The following is a 20312-nucleotide window of genomic DNA, read 5'->3' as shown; positions in this document are numbered from 1 at the left end:
AGTTTGCTCTCTGTCGCACATCGATAAAAGTTGGCCAGCAATTTTTGGGGCAGATTAGCTTTCCTTAAAGAACTCAGGTAGTACTTACTACCCGTTATGCCACTGGTGTTTTGGCAGGCAATAAAGTTCCTCCATCACTGGTGGTGCCCAGGGCTTCCTTCAACATGTTGGTAGCTTCCTCTTGTTTTCACTACTGTCAGTCATGCAAGTCTCCAGAGACTCAGGAATACCACCACACTCACATGTAGAAGGATTCTTCATTGCTGTTTCTGTAACAGTTTTGATTGACCGGTCAGGGTTGTTAACCTTGAGCTGAACCCCTGAACCTGGAGGACCGGTGAACCACTCTTAGTCTGACCTCTACCCTTTGACCTGTTCAGCATGGGTGACCCTACCAAGAGCCAAAGCATAACACCCTGACTCCAGCCAACATCGCTCTCTGAGTCATTGAAGCATGCAAGCCTCCAAACCCTACAATAGGTGTGTTGTCCCCTTGGAGGATCCTCAGATGATATAGTCACATAAAATATTCCATGATATTAATCTTGAAGAAGAGCAGTAAATTCCCCACGCATCTTCAGGCAAACAATTCCCCGTCACATTGCAGCCTGTAGGAGTTGCTGTGCTCAGTCAATGTGGCACAGTCCCCGGATCACGTGGCTACACTGAAACATCCTGAGTTCACGACAGGTGCCTCCGAAAGTACAGCTTTGTCAAAAAATTAGTCAAAACAAAATTATTTTATGAAGGCGGATAGGATTTATTTAGTGAGCAAAATGTCAGTTACATAATTGCAATTTCACTGACAATAAGAAGAAACGTTCTGATAAATATGTATTTTGCAAGAATTATACAATACATACAACGCACATGTGAAGCAGGATGAATGATCAGGGATTGTATTTGTTGACTCCAGCTGAATGAGGAAAGGTCACTGCAACCTTGCTCAGCTTGTTGTCTTGCATATTGATCCGAAATTTCTGCCTCGCTTTGATCACAGTACCACAGACCCACAGGGGCTCAGAGCTCGATCTCGGTCTCATCACAGTACCACAACCCACACGGGCTCAGAGCTCAATCTGCGTCTGATCACAGTACCACAGACCCACAGGGGCTCAGAGCTCGATCTGGGTCTGATCACAGTACCACAGACCCACACGGGGTTGAGACCTTGATCTGGGTCTGATCACAGTACCACAGACCCACAGGGGCTCAGAGCTCGATCTGGGTCTGATCACAGTACCACAACCCACACGGGCTCAGAGCTCGATCTGGGTCTGATCACAGTACCACAGACCCACACGAGCTCAGAGCTCGATCTGGGTCTGATCACAGTATCACAGACCCACACGGGGCTCAGAGCTCGATCTCGGTCTGATCACAGTACCACAGACCCACAGGGGGTTCAGAGCTCGATCTGGGTCTGATCACAGTACCACAACCCACACGGGCTCAGAGCTCGATCTGGGTCTGATCACAGTACCACAGACCCACACGGGGCTCAGAGCTCGATCTGGGTCTGATCACAGTACCACAGACCCTCAGGGGCTCAGAGCTCCATCTCGGTCTGATCACAGTACCACAGACCCACAGGGGCTCAGAGCTCGATCTGGGTCTGATCACAGTACCACAGACCCACACGGGGCTGAGACCTCGATCTGGGTCTGATCACAGTACCACAGACCCACAGGGGGCTCAGAGCTCAATCTCGGTCTGATCACAGTACCACAGACCCACACGGGGCTGAGACCTCGACCTGGGTCTGATCACAGTACCACAGACCCACAGGGGCTCAGAGCTCGATCTGGGTCTGATCACAGTACAACAGACCCACACGGGCTCAGAACTCGATCTGGGTCTGATCACAGTACCACAGACCCACATGGGGCTCAGAGCTCCATCTCGGTCTGATCACAGTACCACAGACACACAGGGGCTCAGAGCTCGATCTGAGTCTGATCACAGTACCACAGACCCACACGGGGCTCAGAGCTCCATCTCGGTCTGATCACAGTACCACAGACCCACAGGGGCTCAGAGCTCGATCTGGGTCTGATCACAGTACCACAGACCCACAGGGGCTCAGAGCTCGATCTGGGTCTGATCACAGTACCACAGACCCACAGGGGCTCAGAGCTCCATCTCGGTCTGATCACAGTACCACAGACCCACAGGGGCTCAGAGCTCGATCTGGGTCTGATCACAGTACCACAGACCCACACGGGGCTGAGACCTCGATCTGGGTCTGATCACAGTACCACAGACCCACAGGGGGCTCAGAGCTCAATCTCGGTCTGATCACAGTACCACAGACCCACACGGGGCTGAGACCTCGACCTGGGTCTGATCACAGTACCACAGACCCACAGGGGCTCAGAGCTCGATCCGGGTCTGATCACAGTACCACAGACCCACATGGGGCTCAGAGCTCGATCTGGGTCTGATCACAGTACCACAGACCCATACGGGGCTGAGACCTCGATCTGGGTCTGATCACAGTACCACAGACCCACACGGGGCTGAGACCTCGATCTGGGTCTGATCACAGTACCACAGACCCACAGGGGCTCAGAGCTCGATCTGAGTCTGATCACAGTACCACAGACCCACAGGGGCTCAGAGCTCGATCTGGGTCTGATCACAGTACCACAGACCCACATGGGGCTCAGAGCTCGATCTGGGTCTGATCACAGTACCACAGACCCACACGGGGCTCAGAGCTCGATCTGGGTCTGATCACAGTACCACAGACCCACAGGGGCTCAGAGCTCGATCTGAGTCTGATCACAGTACCACAGACCCACAGGGGCTCAGAGCTCGATCTGGGTCTGATCACAGTACCACAGACCCACAGGGGCTCAGAGCTCGATCTGGGTCTGATCACAGTACAACAGACCCACACGGGCTCAGAACTCGATCTGGGTCTGATCACAGTACCACAGACCCACATGGGGCTCAGAGCTCCATCTCGGTCTGATCACAGTACCACAGACACACAGGGGCTCAGAGCTCGATCTGAGTCTGATCACAGTACCACAGACCCACACGGGGCTCAGAGCTCCATCTCGGTCTGATCACAGTACCACAGACCCACAGGGGCTCAGAGCTCGATCTGGGTCTGATCACAGTACCACAGACCCACAGGGGCTCAGAGCTCGATCTGGGTCTGATCACAGTACCACAGACCCACAGGGGCTCAGAGCTCGATCTGAGTCTGATCACAGTACCACAGACCCACAGGGGCTCAGAGCTCCATCTGAGTCTGATCACAGTACCACAGACCCACACGGGCTCAGAGCTCGATCTGGGTCTGATCACAGTACCACAGACCCACAGGGGCTCAGAGCTCCATCTGAGTCTGATCACAGTACCACAGACCCACACGGGCTCAGAACTCGATCTGAGTCTGATCACAGTACCACAGACCCACACGGGCTCAGAGCTCGATCTGGGTCTGATCACAGTACCACAGACCCACATGGGGCTCAGAGCTCGATCTGGGTCTGATCACAGTACAACAGACCCACAGGGGCTCAGAACTCGATCTGGGTCTGATCACAGTACCACAGACCCACATGGGGCTCAGAGCTCCATCTCGGTCTGATCACAGTACCACAGACACACAGGGGCTCAGAGCTCGATCTGAGTCTGATCACAGTACCACAGACCCACAGGGGCTCAGAGCTCCATCTCGGTCTGATCACAGTACCACAGACCCACAGGGGCTCAGAGCTCGATCTGGGTCTGATCACAGTACCACAGACCCACAGGGGCTCAGAGCTCGATCTGGGTCTGATCACAGTACCACAGACCCACAGGGGCTCAGAGCTCGATCTGAGTCTGATCACAGTACCACAGACCCACACGGGGCTGAGACCTCGATCTGGGTCTGATCACAGTACCACAGACCCACAGGGGCTCAGAGCTCGATCTGGGTCTGATCACAGTACAACAGACCCACAGGGGCTCAGAGCTCGATCTGAGTCTGATCACAGTACCACAGACCCACACGGGGCTCAGAGCTCGATCTGGGTCTGATCACAGTACCACAGACCCACAGGGGCTCAGAGCTCGATCTCGGTCTGATCACAGTACCACAGACCCACAGGGGCTCAGAGCTCCATCTGAGTCTGATCACAGTACCACAGACCCACAGGGGCTCAGAGCTCCATCTCGGTCTGATCACAGTACCACAGACCCACAGGGGCTCAGAGCTCGATCTGGGTCTGATCACAGTACCACAGACCCACACGGGGCTCAGAGCTCGATCTGGGTCTGATCACAGTACCACAGACCCACAGGGGCTCAGAGCTCGATCTGAGTCTGATCACAGTACCACAGACCCACAGGGGCTCAGAGCTCCATCTGAGTCTGATCACAGTACCACAGACCCACACGGGCTCAGAGCTCGATCTGGGTCTGATCACAGTACCACAGACCCACAGGGGCTCAGAGCTCCATCTGAGTCTGATCACAGTACCACAGACCCACACGGGCTCAGAACTCGATCTGAGTCTGATCACAGTACCACAGACCCACACGGGCTCAGAGCTCGATCTGGGTCTGATCACAGTACCACAGACCCACATGGGGCTCAGAGCTCGATCTGGGTCTGATCACAGTACAACAGACCCACAGGGGCTCAGAACTCGATCTGGGTCTGATCACAGTACCACAGACCCACATGGGGCTCAGAGCTCCATCTCGGTCTGATCACAGTACCACAGACACACAGGGGCTCAGAGCTCGATCTGAGTCTGATCACAGTACCACAGACCCACAGGGGCTCAGAGCTCCATCTCGGTCTGATCACAGTACCACAGACCCACAGGGGCTCAGAGCTCGATCTGGGTCTGATCACAGTACCACAGACCCACAGGGGCTCAGAGCTCGATCTGGGTCTGATCACAGTACCACAGACCCACAGGGGCTCAGAGCTCGATCTGAGTCTGATCACAGTACCACAGACCCACACGGGGCTGAGACCTCGATCTGGGTCTGATCACAGTACCACAGACCCACAGGGGCTCAGAGCTCGATCTGGGTCTGATCACAGTACAACAGACCCACAGGGGCTCAGAGCTCGATCTGAGTCTGATCACAGTACCACAGACCCACACGGGGCTCAGAGCTCGATCTGGGTCTGATCACAGTACCACAGACCCACAGGGGCTCAGAGCTCGATCTCGGTCTGATCACAGTACCACAGACCCACAGGGGCTCAGAGCTCCATCTGAGTCTGATCACAGTACCACAGACCCACAGGGGCTCAGAGCTCCATCTCGGTCTGATCACAGTACCACAGACCCACAGGGGCTCAGAGCTCGATCTGGGTCTGATCACAGTACCACAGACCCACAGGGGCTCAGAGCTCGATCTGGGTCTGATCACAGTACAACAGACCCACACGGGCTCAGAACTCGATCTGGGTCTGATCACAGTACCACAGACCCACATGGGGCTCAGAGCTCCATCTCGGTCTGATCACAGTACCACAGACACACAGGGGCTCAGAGCTCGATCTGAGTCTGATCACAGTACCACAGACCCACACGGGGCTCAGAGCTCCATCTCGGTCTGATCACAGTACCACAGACCCACAGGGGCTCAGAGCTCGATCTGGGTCTGATCACAGTACCACAGACCCACAGGGGCTCAGAGCTCGATCTGGGTCTGATCACAGTACCACAGACCCACAGGGGCTCAGAGCTCGATCTGAGTCTGATCACAGTACCACAGACCCACAGGGGCTCAGAGCTCCATCTGAGTCTGATCACAGTACCACAGACCCACACGGGCTCAGAGCTCGATCTGGGTCTGATCACAGTACCACAGACCCACAGGGGCTCAGAGCTCCATCTGAGTCTGATCACAGTACCACAGACCCACACGGGCTCAGAACTCGATCTGAGTCTGATCACAGTACCACAGACCCACACGGGCTCAGAGCTCGATCTGGGTCTGATAACAGTACCACAGACCCACATGGGGCTCAGAGCTCGATCTGGGTCTGATCACAGTACAACAGACCCACAGGGGCTCAGAACTCGATCTGGGTCTGATCACAGTACCACAGACCCACATGGGGCTCAGAGCTCCATCTCGGTCTGATCACAGTACCACAGACACACAGGGGCTCAGAGCTCGATCTGAGTCTGATCACAGTACCACAGACCCACAGGGGCTCAGAGCTCCATCTCGGTCTGATCACAGTACCACAGACCCACAGGGGCTCAGAGCTCGATCTGGGTCTGATCACAGTACCACAGACCCACAGGGGCTCAGAGCTCGATCTGGGTCTGATCACAGTACCACAGACCCACAGGGGCTCAGAGCTCGATCTGAGTCTGATCACAGTACCACAGACCCACACGGGGCTGAGACCTCGATCTGGGTCTGATCACAGTACCACAGACCCACAGGGGCTCAGAGCTCGATCTCGGTCTGATCACAGTACCACAGACCCACAGGGGCTCAGAGCTCCATCTGAGTCTGATCACAGTACCACAGACCCACAGGGGCTCAGAGCTCCATCTCGGTCTGATCACAGTACCACAGACCCACAGGGGCTCAGAGCTCGATCTGGGTCTGATCACAGTACCACAGACCCACACGGGGCTCAGAGCTCGATCTGGGTCTGATCACAGTACCACAGACCCACAGGGGCTCAGAGCTCGATCTGAGTCTGATCACAGTACCACAGACCCACAGGGGCTCAGAGCTCCATCTGAGTCTGATCACAGTACCACAGACCCACACGGGCTCAGAGCTCGATCTGGGTCTGATCACAGTACCACAGACCCACAGGGGCTCAGAGCTCCATCTGAGTCTGATCACAGTACCACAGACCCACACGGGCTCAGAACTCGATCTGAGTCTGATCACAGTACCACAGACCCACAGGGGCTCAGAGCTCGATCTGAGTCTGATCACAGTACCACAGACCCACATGGGCTCAGAGCTCGATCTCGGTCTGATCACAGTACCACAGACCCACAGGGGCTCAGAGCTCGATCTGGGTCTGATCACAGTACCACAGACCCACAGGGGCTCAGAGCTCGATCTGGGTCTGATCACAGTACCACAGACCCACAGGGGCTCAGAGCTCGATCTGAGTCTGATCACAGTACCACAGACCCACACAGGGCTGAGACTTCGATCTGGGTCTGATCACAGTACCACAGACCCACAGGGGCTCAGAGCTCGATCTGGGTCTGATCACAGTACAACAGACCCACAGGGGCTCAGAGCTCGATCTGAGTCTGATCACAGTACCACAGACCCACACGGGGCTCAGAGCTCGATCTGGGTCTGATCACAGTACCACAGACCCACAGGGGCTCAGAGCTCGATCTCGGTCTGATCACAGTACCACAGACCCACAGGGGCTCAGAGCTCCATCTGAGTCTGATCACAGTACCACAGACCCACAGGGGCTCAGAGCTCCATCTCGGTCTGATCACAGTACCACAGACCCACAGGGGCTCAGAGCTCGATCTGGGTCTGATCACAGTACCACAGACCCACACGGGGCTCAGAGCTCGATCTGGGTCTGATCACAGTACCACAGACCCACAGGGGCTCAGAGCTCGATCTGAGTCTGATCACAGTACCACAGACCCACAGGGGCTCAGAGCTCCATCTGAGTCTGATCACAGTACCACAGACCCACACGGGCTCAGAGCTCGATCTGGGTCTGATCACAGTACCACAGACCCACAGGGGCTCAGAGCTCCATCTGAGTCTGATCACAGTACCACAGACCCACACGGGCTCAGAACTCGATCTGAGTCTGATCACAGTACCACAGACCCACACGGGCTCAGAGCTCGATCTGGGTCTGATCACAGTACCACAGACCCACATGGGGCTCAGAGCTCGATCTGGGTCTGATCACAGTACAACAGACCCACAGGGGCTCAGAACTCGATCTGGGTCTGATCACAGTACCACAGACGCACATGGGGCTCAGAGCTCCATCTCGGTCTGATCACAGTACCACAGACACACAGGGGCTCAGAGCTCGATCTGAGTCTGATCACAGTACCACAGACCCACAGGGGCTCAGAGCTCCATCTCGGTCTGATCACAGTACCACAGACCCACAGGGGCTCAGAGCTCGATCTGGGTCTGATCACAGTACCACAGACCCACAGGGGCTCAGAGCTCGATCTGGGTCTGATCACAGTACCACAGACCCACAGGGGCTCAGAGCTCGATCTGAGTCTGATCACAGTACCACAGACCCACACGGGGCTGAGACCTCGATCTGGGTCTGATCACAGTACCACAGACCCACAGGGGCTCAGAGCTCGATCTGGGTCTGATCACAGTACAACAGACCCACAGGGGCTCAGAGCTCGATCTGAGTCTGATCACAGTACCACAGACCCACACGGGGCTCAGAGCTCGATCTGGGTCTGATCACAGTACCACAGACCCACAGGGGCTCAGAGCTCGATCTCGGTCTGATCACAGTACCACAGACCCACAGGGGCTCAGAGCTCCATCTGAGTCTGATCACAGTACCACAGACCCACAGGGGCTCAGAGCTCCATCTCGGTCTGATCACAGTACCACAGACCCACAGGGGCTCAGAGCTCGATCTGGGTCTGATCACAGTACCACAGACCCACAGGGGCTCAGAGCTCGATCTGGGTCTGATCACAGTACCACAGACCCACAGGGGCTCAGAGCTCGATCTGGGTCTGATCACAGTACAACAGACCCACACGGGCTCAGAACTCGATCTGGGTCTGATCACAGTACCACAGACCCACATGGGGCTCAGAGCTCCATCTCGGTCTGATCACAGTACCACAGACACACAGGGGCTCAGAGCTCGATCTGAGTCTGATCACAGTACCACAGACCCACACGGGGCTCAGAGCTCCATCTCGGTCTGATCACAGTACCACAGACCCACAGGGGCTCAGAGCTCGATCTGGGTCTGATCACAGTACCACAGACCCACAGGGGCTCAGAGCTCGATCTGAGTCTGATCACAGTACCACAGACCCACAGGGGCTCAGAGCTCCATCTCGGTCTGATCACAGTACCACAGACCCACAGGGGCTCAGAGCTCGATCTGGGTCTGATCACAGTACCACAGACCCACAGGGGCTCAGAGCTCCATCTCGGTCTGATCACAGTACCACAGACCCACAGGGGCTCAGAGCTCGATCTGGGTCTGATCACAGTACCACAGACCCACACGGGGCTGAGACCTCGATCTGGGTCTGATCACAGTACCACAGACCCACAGGGGGCTCAGAGCTCAATCTCGGTCTGATCACAGTACCACAGACCTACACGGGGCTGAGACCTCGACCTGGGTCTGATCACAGTACCACAGACCCACAGGGGCTCAGAGCTCGATCTGGGTCTGATCACAGTACCACAGACCCACATGGGGCTCAGAGCTCGATCTGGGTCTGATCACAGTACCACAGACCCATACGGGGCTGAGACCTCGATCTGGGTCTGATCACAGTACCACAGACCCACACGGGGCTGAGACCTCGATCTGGGTCTGATCACAGTACCACAGACCCACACGGGGCTCAGAGCTCGATCTCGGTCTGATCACAGTACCACAGACCCACAGGGGGCTCAGAGCTCGATCTGGGTCTGATCACAGTACCACAGACCCACATGGGGCTCAGAGCTCGATCTGGGTCTGATCACAGTACCACAGACCCACACGGGGCTGAGACCTCGATCTGGGTCTGATCACAGTACCACAGACCCACACGGGGCTGAGACCTCGATCTGGGTCTGATCACAGTACCACAGACCCACACGGGGCTGAGACCTCGATCTGGGTCTGATCACAGTACCACAGACCCACACGGGGCTCAGAGCTCGATCTGAGTCTGATCACAGTACCACAGACCCACAGGGGCTCAGAGCTCGATCTGGGTCTGATCACAGTACCACAGACCCACACGGGCTCAGAACTCGATCTGGGTCTGATCACAGTACCACAGACCCACATGGGGCTCAGAGCTCCATCTCGGTCTGATCACAGTACCACAGACACACAGGGGCTCAGAGCTCGATCTGAGTCTGATCACAGTACCACAGACCCACAGGGGCTCAGAGCTCCATCTCGGTCTGATCACAGTACCACAGACCCACAGGGGCTCAGAGCTCGATCTGGGTCTGATCACAGTACCACAGACCCACAGGGGCTCAGAGCTCGATCTGGGTCTGATCACAGTACCACAGACCCACACGGGGCTCAGAGCTCGATCTGGGTCTGATCATAGTACCACAGACCCACAGGGGCTCAGAGCTCGATCTGAGTCTGATCACAGTACCACAGACCCACAGGGGCTCAGAGCTCGATCTGAGTCTGATCACAGTACCACAGACCCACACGGGCTCAGAACTCGATCTGGGTCTGATCACAGTACCACAGACCCACATGGGGCTCAGAGCTCCATCTCGGTCTGATCACAGTACCACAGACCCACAGGGGCTCAGAGCTCCATCTCAGTCTGATCACAGTACCACAGACCCACAGGGGCTCAGAGCTCGATCTGGGTCTGATCACAGTACCACAGACCCACAGGGGCTCAGAGCTCGATCTGGGTCTGATCACAGTACCACAGACCCACAGGGGCTCAGAGCTCGATCTGGGTCTGATCACAGTACAACAGACCCACAGGGGCTCAGAGCTCGATCTGAGTCTGATCACAGTACCACAGACCCACACGGGGCTCAGAGCTCGATCTGGGTCTGATCACAGTACCACAGACCCACAGGGGCTCAGAGCTCGATCTGAGTCTGATCACAGTACCACAGACCCACAGGGGCTCAGAGCTCGATCTGAGTCTGATCACAGTACCACAGACCCACAGGGGCTCAGAGCTCGATTTGCTTCAGTCCGTGATTCACAGTGGAGCACTCACACGGCACGACAGATGCACTCACAGACACATACACACATACACAGATGTACACACATGTACACACACTTACAGACATGCACACACACACACACACACACACAGAGAAATGCACACTCATACACATAAACACACACACAGACATGCACACTCACACATAAACACACAAACACACTTCAGCAGGTCAGTCTCACACCTCTACTCTGAATCACCCAGCCTCTCTCAGAAGCCACATGCAAGCTACAAGCTGTGTCTCACTCAGCTCTCTGACAAGTTTCTCTCAATATAGTCCTTGCAGCTTTTACAAGAATGACAATAGAAGACGCTCAAGTTTGAAACAATTTACAATTTCCAGTTAGAAACTTCAGCCTTCAGCTGAGAATTTCTTAAAGGACTTAATACCAGAGCAACACACACAAAATGCTGGAGAAACTCGACATGTCAGGTAGCACCTATAGAAATGAATAAACAGTCTAAGTTTTGGGCCAAGACCCATCTTTCGTGCTGAGATGAAGGGGGAAGACGCCAGAATAAAAAGATGAGGGACGGAAAGGAGGCTAGCTGGAATGTGATAGGGGAAAAGAGGTGGGTGGGAAAGGCAAAGGGCTGGAGAGGAAGGAATCTGATAGGAGAGGAGAGTGGACCATAGGAAAATGGGAAGGAGGAGGGGACCCAGGGGAGGTAATTGACCGGTCAGAAGAACCAAGAAGCCAGAGTGAGGAATAGAAGAAGAGGGGAGGGAGAGGGAAACATTTTTTACCAGAGGGAGAAATTGATATTCATTCCATCAGGAAGGAGGCTCCTCAGACGGAATATAAGGTGTTGCTCCACCCTAGAGGGCATGTCTGATACTAGAGAATATGTTTAATACAGGAGGACATGCATTTAATGTGGGAATTGGAATTGTTTTATTATTGTCAGGTGTACTGAGATACAATGAAAAGCTTGTCTTGCATACTGTTCATACAGACCAGATCATTACACAGTGCATTGAGGTAGAACAAGGGAAAACAATAGCAGAATGCAGAATAAAGTGTCACAGTTACAGAGAGAGTGCAGAGCAGGTAGACAATAAGGTGCACAGTCTTCATTAGTTAGATTATGAGAACAAGGGTTCATCTTCATGACACAAGAGGTGCATTCAAGAGTCTGATAACAGGGAGAGAGAAGCTGCGCTCGAGCCTGGTGGTACGTGCTTTCAGGCTTTTGTATCTTCCGCCCGATATAAAGTCTGGACATTCAGAGGAAAGGAACTGAATTTCAGTAGGTCCTTACCCATCCTTTCCAGGGCACCTCAAAGAGTCTGTAGCCTATGAAACACTTGCAATAATGGCAACCATTATGGTAATAGTGTAGAGGTAGAGGGTTGCAAGAGGCTACAGAGTGTAGTACACTCAGCCAGCTCCACCACGGGCAACTCTGAGGTCATCGTCAAAAGGCGGTGGCTCAGGAAGGTGGTTTCCATCATCAATGTCCCTCACCATCTGGGTATTGCCCCCTTCTCATTGTGATGGAAATTTGCTTCCTGGGCGTAGCTCGGCTCTGTACACACAGCCGCTGCCACTTGTAAGGGTCAAAAAGTGTAAGTTAAACTTCCAGCTATATGCATTGTTTAGTTTCTGATCATAAACGGGAGCCAGTTCTCAGTTCTTAAAAGATAAATGGCAAGCAGTAATCAGTTTGCAGATTGAAAACATAGTTTTGCAAACAAGCAGATACATTATCCGTAGAAAGCAGGATGTTAGACATTACACCTGGCTCATTACTCTCAAGAGGTGCTATCTAAGACAACCATTCCACGTTCATTATGTGCAGTGTCAAAAATCAGTCTTTCCATGACCATGACTGTAATAGATGTGGTTTGCCATTGTTGCTTCTGGGCAGTGACTTTACAAGACGGGTGACCCCCACCCCCAGCCATTATCAAAACTTCTCAAAGACTGGCTGCCTGGTGTCAATGATCGCTTAACCAGACATGTGATGTGCATCAGCTGCTCATACGACCATCCACCACCTGCGCACATAGCTTCACGTGACCCTGATCGGTGGGGTGGGTGGGTCAAGGGAGAAGGGGGCTAAGCAGATGCTACGCCTTGCCCAAGGATGACCTGTGGGCTAGCGGTGGAAAGGAGTACCCTACACATCCTTGAGAAGAGGTCCTACCATCCATAAGACAGTGGGTCATTTAATTTGGCTTGTTTCACAGCAGACAACATAGACAAATTTGTTTAGTGTAATGAAACTTAGAAAACCAAGTTGAGATAAACACTTATCCTATTAATAATTGATCTATAATAAACAAGAAAAATTCTGCGACGCTGGAAATCCAGGACAACACACACAAAATGTTTTGGGCCGAGACCCTTCAACAGAACTGGAAAGGAAGGGGGAGGATGACAGAATAAAAAGACGGGGCGAGGTGAAGGAGGACAGCTGGAAGGTGATAGGTGAAGTCAGGTGCAGGGGGCTGGGAAAAGTAAAGGGCTGGAGAGGAAGGAGTTTGATAGGAGAGGAGAATGGACCATAGGAGAAAGGGATGGAGGAGGGGATCTGGGGACGAGGTGAAAAGCAGGTGAGAAGAGGTGACGGCCCACAGTAGGGAACAGAAGAAGGGAGGAGGAGGGACTTTCTTTTTCTGGAATGAGAAATTAATATTCATGCCATGTGGTTAGAGTTTAACCAGATATGATACAAGGTGTTGCTCCTACACCCTGACGGTGGCCTCACCTTGGCACAAGAGAAGGCCATGGACCTTTTGACAGAATGGGAATAGGAATCGAAAGTTGGCCCCTGGGAAGTTCTGCTTTTGGTGGATGGAGCAGAAGTGTTCGATGAAGCAATCATTGGTAAGTGTTCTGTACTCAAGGAAGTTAGCTTCACAGCAGTAAACTTGGATAGCTGGGAGTTGTGTCTCCGAGATGCTTTTAGACAGCTTGTGCAGAAAGAGCATCTGAGAAAATGTCATTTGCATGTGAAGTCACCCAATCGGCAGAGAAACTGTATAAATATAGAGAGGAATCCAGGCTTATTAGGAATGGGGAAAGGAATACCGTATCAAGAATTATGAAAGAATCACAGGGTGAACCATTGCTCTACCTTCGATCGCTTCAATGGATGATTCATTCATCAGCATTGTCGGTATGTCTTTTCAGATTTCAAGAATTGTACCTGTGCTTTGGAAATCCTTAATGCTTCATCTTTTGAATTTAAGAAATGCTTTGTGTTTGAGCAATGCTTTGTGCTTCGGAAATGCTTTGTGCTTTAGAAATGGTTTGTATTTGGGAAATGTTTAAGACAGCAATCCACTGTGAGTCTTAAATGTGTTTTAAGAATGTTGTTTGGATTTAAATGCATATCACTGAAAATAAATTACCTTGTTAGCTGGAAGTATCTTCACCATTGGTAGGGAGGGTGGACCTACATTGGTCAGATTGTGGGTATTGGCAGCTAGACTCTCCAAAGAGAATAAACAGGGAGGTGAATTACTTTGAAGATTGGATAGTTATTGTACAAACTCCTTTTAGTGAAGGTAGCCATTTAGAACTTCACGGTCAGCAAGTCGTTTCATCATCACCTACCATCAAGAAAGAAGTACAGGAAGCTGAAGCCCCACACTCAAAGATTCAGCAGCAGCATTTTCTCCTCCGGCATCAGATTTCTGAAAGGATATTGAGCCCATAAACATTACCGCACTATTCTGGCTTCTGCCCCCTTCCTTTCTTGGGCCTGTACTCACTGGAATTCGGAAGAATGAGGGGGAATCTCATTGAAACCTATCAAATACCGAAAGGCCTTGATGGAGTGGATGTGGAGAGAATTTCCTATGGTGGGAGATTCTAAGACCAGAGGACACAGATGACAGGAATTTCTTTAGCCAGACAATAGTGAATCTGTGGAATTCGATGCCATAGGTAAGTCTGGAGGCCAAGTCATTGGGTATATTTAAGGTTGATAGGTTCTTGATTAGTCAGGGCATGAAGGGATATGGGGCAGGAGATTTGGGCTGAGAGGGAAAATGGATCAGCCGTGCTGAAATGGCAGAGCAAACTCGATGGGCTGAATGGCCTAATTCTGCTCCTATATCTTATGATCTTCCTATTCTTGTGAAGGGGTCTCGGCAGGAAACGTCCACTGTTTATTCCCCTCCAGCTGCTGCCTGGCCTGGTGAGTTCCTATACCATGCTACTGAACATCACTACATTTCTTTTTTATCTGCCCGGTTTATTTTGGTAATTTATAGTAATTTTATGTCCTCGCACTGTACTCATGCGGTAAAACAACAAACTTAAAGACCCGCCATACTCATCGATTCGGAACCGCTTCTTCCCCGCTGTCATGAGATTTCTGAACGGGTCGATGAACGACACCTGATTATTGCTTTATTTTGCATCTTTTATATATTTTGCAATTCATAGTAATTTTATGCCGTTGCATTACACCGCCACAGCAGAACGGCGCATTTCACGGTGATAATAAATGTGATTGTGAACCGATTGGTAGACAGCGACCTCCGACAAACAGGGTATATTCGGGTCGATGGACCCCGGCCAGTTTGCGTGCAGTGCGGTCAGATCGCACCCCCCGCCCGAGGACCCCGCCGAGGGCGGGAGTCCCAGCTCGACTTTATGAATGAAGCCTCATTTGCATGCAGCGCGCGTCCCCGCCCCTGCCGGGCGCTGACGTCACCGAGGCGCTGGAGCAGGCAGCGTTGCTGGATCAATGTGCCACTTCCGGGAGCCGTGAGTCAGGGGCTGCTGTACAAAAGCACTCGGCAGCCACAGATGAGGCAGAGAGGCATCCGCGAGAGCCCGGAGTCCCCTCACGCCGCAAAGCCCCCGCTCTGCAAACCAGCTCGGATGTGCAACATCTGAGCCAGCAGGTAAACGCTCAGATTTCAAGTAAGGCGATGCATCGTTTGCCAACAGGCAGCGAGCTACTGTTAGTGTTTAGATTCCTGAACGGTCCGTGAACAATATCTCGTGTTCCCTATTTTGCATTATGTATTTACTGTTTATATATATAATGTTTTGTGTCCTTGCACTGTGCTACTGCCGCTAAACAGCAAATTCCACGTCCTAAGTCAGTGATTATAAACGCGATCCTGATTCTTGTTCCCGGTGAACTGTTTTGACAGGCTGTACCTTGTGCGTTGTGATGCAAAATAGACATGGGGCGAGTAGATATCACTAGAAGCTTTCCAAACTAGACGGCGGGGTAAACAGGGTTTATAAAATCGGTGGCAGTTCGGTAAAATCTGATTTCGAACTTGTGTTTGTTGCAGGTCGCTTCCGCAATGAACGAGAATATCTCCAGGAACTCGGCGGATGGTCTGCCCGGCTGGTTCGCTGCCGGTGAGCAGCGGGCGACGTTAGACCTGGCGGCCCAGGAGCCCTCTCTCAATCCCTGGGATATTGTGCTGTGCGTCTCCGGGACGGTCATCTCCTGTGAAAACGCCGTGGTGGTGGCGATCATCTTCTACACGCCGGCCCTGCGGACCCCCATGTTCTTGCTGGTCGGCAGCCTGGCCACGGCGGATCTGCTCGCCGGCCTGGGACTCATCGTTCACTTTGTATTCCTGTACTGCCTTCAGTCGGAGCTCGTCAGCCTGGTCACGGTGGGCCTGCTGGTCAGCTCCTTCACCGCCTCCGTCTGCAGCCTGCTCGCTATCACCGTGGACCGCTACCTGTCCTTGTACAACGCACTCACCTATTACTCGGAGAGGACGGTCACCAGGACTTACCTCATGCTGCTGCTCACCTGGGGGGTGTCGGTGAGCCTGGGCTTGTTGCCCATCATGGGCTGGAACTGTGTCAGGGACGCCACGCTGTGCGGCATCGTCCGCCCGCTGACCAAGAACAACTTAATCATCCTCTCCGTCTCCTTCTTCATGGTGTTCGGCATGATGCTCCAGCTCTACATGCAGATCTGCAAGATCGTGTGCCGGCACGCCCATCAGATCGCGCTGCAGAGGCACTTCCTCGCCACCTCGCACTACGTGACCACCAGGAAGGGCATCTCCACCTTGGCCGTCATCCTGGGCACCTTCGCCGTCTGCTGGCTCCCTTTTGCCATCTACTGCCTGATGGGGGACTACAGTTCCCCGAGGCTGTACACGTACCTCACCTTCCTGCCGGCCATTTACAACTCCATGATCAACCCGGTTATTTATGCCTACCGTAACCAGGACATCCAGAAGGTCCTGTGGACCGTTTGCTGCGGGTGTTTCTCGTCCAAGCTCTCCTTTCGCTCCAGGTCGCCCAGTGACGTCTAGCCGCTCGGGGGGGTAGGAGGGAGAGTGTCCCCGCCGCGTTGTTGAGCCAAGGTCCGGTCCCCGGGAGCTGATCCAGTGTAAACAAAACAATTGCACTACAAACCAAAACCGACATTGGGAAGCGAACGAGGGGTCTTAACACTGCCTTAGTGTTTGCACAGCGGACAGTACAGAACCACCAGACGAATGCAATGAAGAGACTTTGTGTACTGTATCAGAATTTGCACATTAGTTTAAAAAAAAACAAACTGTACGATATGCACTTTCAATTCAGTCCTTATCTGCACAACAGAGTTTATTAAAGATAGTCGTTCGTGATTTTTTTTTGGAGATTTCAGATTTAGTCTTGTTTATAATCATCAATAAAAAAAGTCATTACTTTGTGATAGAAACGCGATGCTTTTCTCTGTAATTCCACTGTACTCCAATGATTCCTTGTACAGGCCATAAGGCATCGGATAGGCCATTCAGCCCATCGAGTGTGTTCCGTTATCTCTCTCAACCCCATTCCCCACCTTCTTCCCCATGAGCTTTGATCAGAATCGGGTTTAATATCGCCGGCATATGTCATGAAATGTGTTGATTTTGCGGCAGCGCTGCAAGGTAATACAGAGTAATACAAACCGAATTACGGTAAGTGTATGTGCGTGTGGGCGCCCGCGTGTGTCTGTGTGTAAAACAGCCAACTTAAATAAATAGTGCAAAAATAGAAATAACAAAGTAGTGAGGTAGTGTTCACGACTTCAAAGTCCATTCAGAAATCGGATGGCAGAGGGGGAGAAGATGTTCCTGAATCATTGAGTGTGTGCCTTCAGGCTCCTGTACCCCCTCCCTGATGGTAGTAATGAGAAGAGGGGTCTTCAGGCTCCTGTCCCTCCTCCCTGATGGTAGCAATGAGAAGAGGGGATGTCCTGGGTGATGGGGGTCCTTAATGATGAATACCATCTTTTTGAGGCATCGCTCCTTGAAGATGCCCTTACTAATTAAGAAAATATTACATGAGCAGTATATTACTTGTCTGCTCATATCCATTCCCCCTACTGGCCGCCGACAGCATCTCGCCAGAATCCTCTGCCCGAGCTCCCGAGGTGAGGTCTTTGGAGCTTCTGTTGGCGTGTCGGTAGCTCTGGGTTTATTTTTTAAACGGAGTGGAAATGCTGGCACCTTGCCCAAGCCTCCTCCCTTTCTAGCCACGCTGGGGACCGACCCTGGCAGTGATGGCCACGTACCGTGGGGCAGCGGGGTGCCATAGTGGTTCGCACAGCGCTTGAGACCTATTCCCGCCGCTGCCCGTGAGGAGTTTGTGTTCTCCCCGTGACTGTGTCGGTCTCCTCCCACAGTCCAAGGCAGTGTCGGTTGGTAGGTGAATTGGTTACTGTAAATTGTCCCCTCATTAGGCTAGGGTTAAAATGGGGGGGGGGGTTGCCGGCAGCGCCCCTCGAGGGGCTGTAAGGCCCTCTGTATCGAAGTAAACAAACAAATAAATAAATGCATTGGAACTTGGTTTATTATTGTCACGTGTACCGAGAAAAGCTTTCGTTTACTTGCCATCCGGACAGATCAAAATCATCACCGGCATGTGTCGTGAGATTTGTTAACTTAGCGGCAGCCGCCCAATGCGATACATAATAAAGAAGAAAAAATAAAATAATAATAATAAATCACTCCGTACACAAGTAGGCAGAGGCAGTGAGAAGGGAGGAGAGTGCCGAGTGAAGGGTTACAGCTGCAGACAAAGCGGATGGACAAACATTGGGAGACCTTTTAGCTTCTGTGCGTCAGCTGAAGAGGCTGAAACGTGAACCTGCCACAGGAACACGTGAGGCAACTGAATCATTTTGTTAAATTAAAATATCAGATCTATAACATAAATGCTCAGGGTTTTGGATTTTCAGCTTCCGTGGGCTGTTTTTAATTTCTACTTCAAAATAGATTCAAATTGGTGTTATTTATTGATTGATTTAGAGACTCTGGGAGGAGACCCTTCCGGCCCAACGAGCCATTCAGCACCAACAACCTAGCTCTTTGTAACACCACAAGACACAGGGGTAGAATCAGGCCATTTGGCCCATCGAGTCTGCTCCTCCATTTCATCGTGGCTGATCCATTTCCCTCTCAGCTTCAATCTCCTGCCATCTCCCCGTATCCCTTCATGCCTTGACCAATCAAGAATCTATCAGTCTGTGCTTTAAATATACCCAATGACTTGGCCTCCACAGCCACCCATGACAAAAAATTCCACAGATTCACCACCCTCTGGCTGAAGAACTTGCTCCTTATCTCTGTTCTAAAAGGACGCCCTTCAGTTTTGATGCTGTGACCTCTGATCTTAGACTTCCCCCCGCCCCCCATAGGAAACATCCTCTCCACATCCACTCTATCGAGGCCTTTCGATGGGTTTCGATGAGGTCTCCCCTCATTCGGAATTCTAGTGAGTACAGGCCCGAAGCCATCAAACGCTCCTCATATGATTATCCGTTCAATCGTGGAATCATTTTCGTGAACCTCCTTTGAACCCTCTCCAATGTCAGCACACGTCTTAGATGGGGGTCCAAACCTGCTCACAACAGGCCAGTGCTTTATACAGCCTCAACATTACATCCTTGCTTTAAATTTAAATGTCCTTGGCCCCGGACTCGCGGATTTGCTGTCTACAAAACGTTTGGACATCAGTCAGTTCAAAACGCAGAGCGGGCGCCCTGCCAGTATTCAGGTAAGTGTGCCGGTGTTTCAGGGCAGCAAAAATTCATCTTCCTGCGGCGGTGGAGGCTCTCTCTCCGAACAACTTCACCAGCCCGAGAGACCGTCCCCATACATATAAATCTTTGTACGTGATTCTTCAACCGCCGCCTCTTCCTGTAAAAGCCTACCTGTCCACAACGATTACAAAAAGCATTTTCCACCGTCAGGTTCGGTGCCAACTCGCATTCCTGTCTGATTTTGAACGTGCGTATTAACCAAAGGGAGAGAAGCCCCCACATCTGGTGACCTCCCCCTCTCCACCACATCTGTAACATCACCAGATGTTGACAGCTCTGGTCCAGTTCGGAGCAGCTGAGCCGGCCTCTCGCTGCCTCTCTCTGGCCCGACTCCCCGCCGATGGCAGAGGCGGCCCTCACCCGGTTGAT

At 52.4% G+C, this 20312-nt stretch overlaps 1 protein-coding gene and 1 long non-coding RNA gene across 3 annotated transcripts in view; one reads left to right on the top strand and one right to left on the bottom strand.

Moving 5' to 3' along the window:
• Positions 1-20312, bottom strand: part of LOC132380417 (uncharacterized) — a 122518-nt gene that overhangs the window by 76674 nt on the left and 25532 nt on the right. The window lies entirely within an intron of this gene.
• LOC132380779 (G-protein coupled receptor 12-like) lies at positions 15559-18570 on the top strand. The gene is made up of 2 exons (XM_059949767.1): positions 15559-15792; positions 16195-18570. Exons 1-2 carry the CDS (start codon positions 15559-15561, stop codon positions 17182-17184), a joined length of 1224 nt encoding a protein of 407 aa, XP_059805750.1. The 3' UTR covers positions 17185-18570.

Source organism: Hypanus sabinus, chromosome 24 (genome assembly GCF_030144855.1).
Source record: "Hypanus sabinus isolate sHypSab1 chromosome 24, sHypSab1.hap1, whole genome shotgun sequence".
NCBI lineage: Eukaryota > Metazoa > Chordata > Chondrichthyes > Myliobatiformes > Dasyatidae > Hypanus > Hypanus sabinus.
Note: the sequence above shows the minus strand (reverse complement) of the source record. Positions and strands in the feature narration are given on the sequence as shown.

Excerpts from the sequence above, each read along its gene's own strand:
- LOC132380779 (XM_059949767.1), top strand. The coding sequence starts at position 15,559 with ATGCAGCGCGCGTCCCCGCCCCTGCCGGGCGCTGACGTCACCGAGGCG. Across the intron at positions 15,793-16,194 it reads TGCAACATCTGAGCCAGCAG|GTCGCTTCCGCAATGAACGA; the intron begins GTAAACGCTCAG and ends TGTTTGTTGCAG.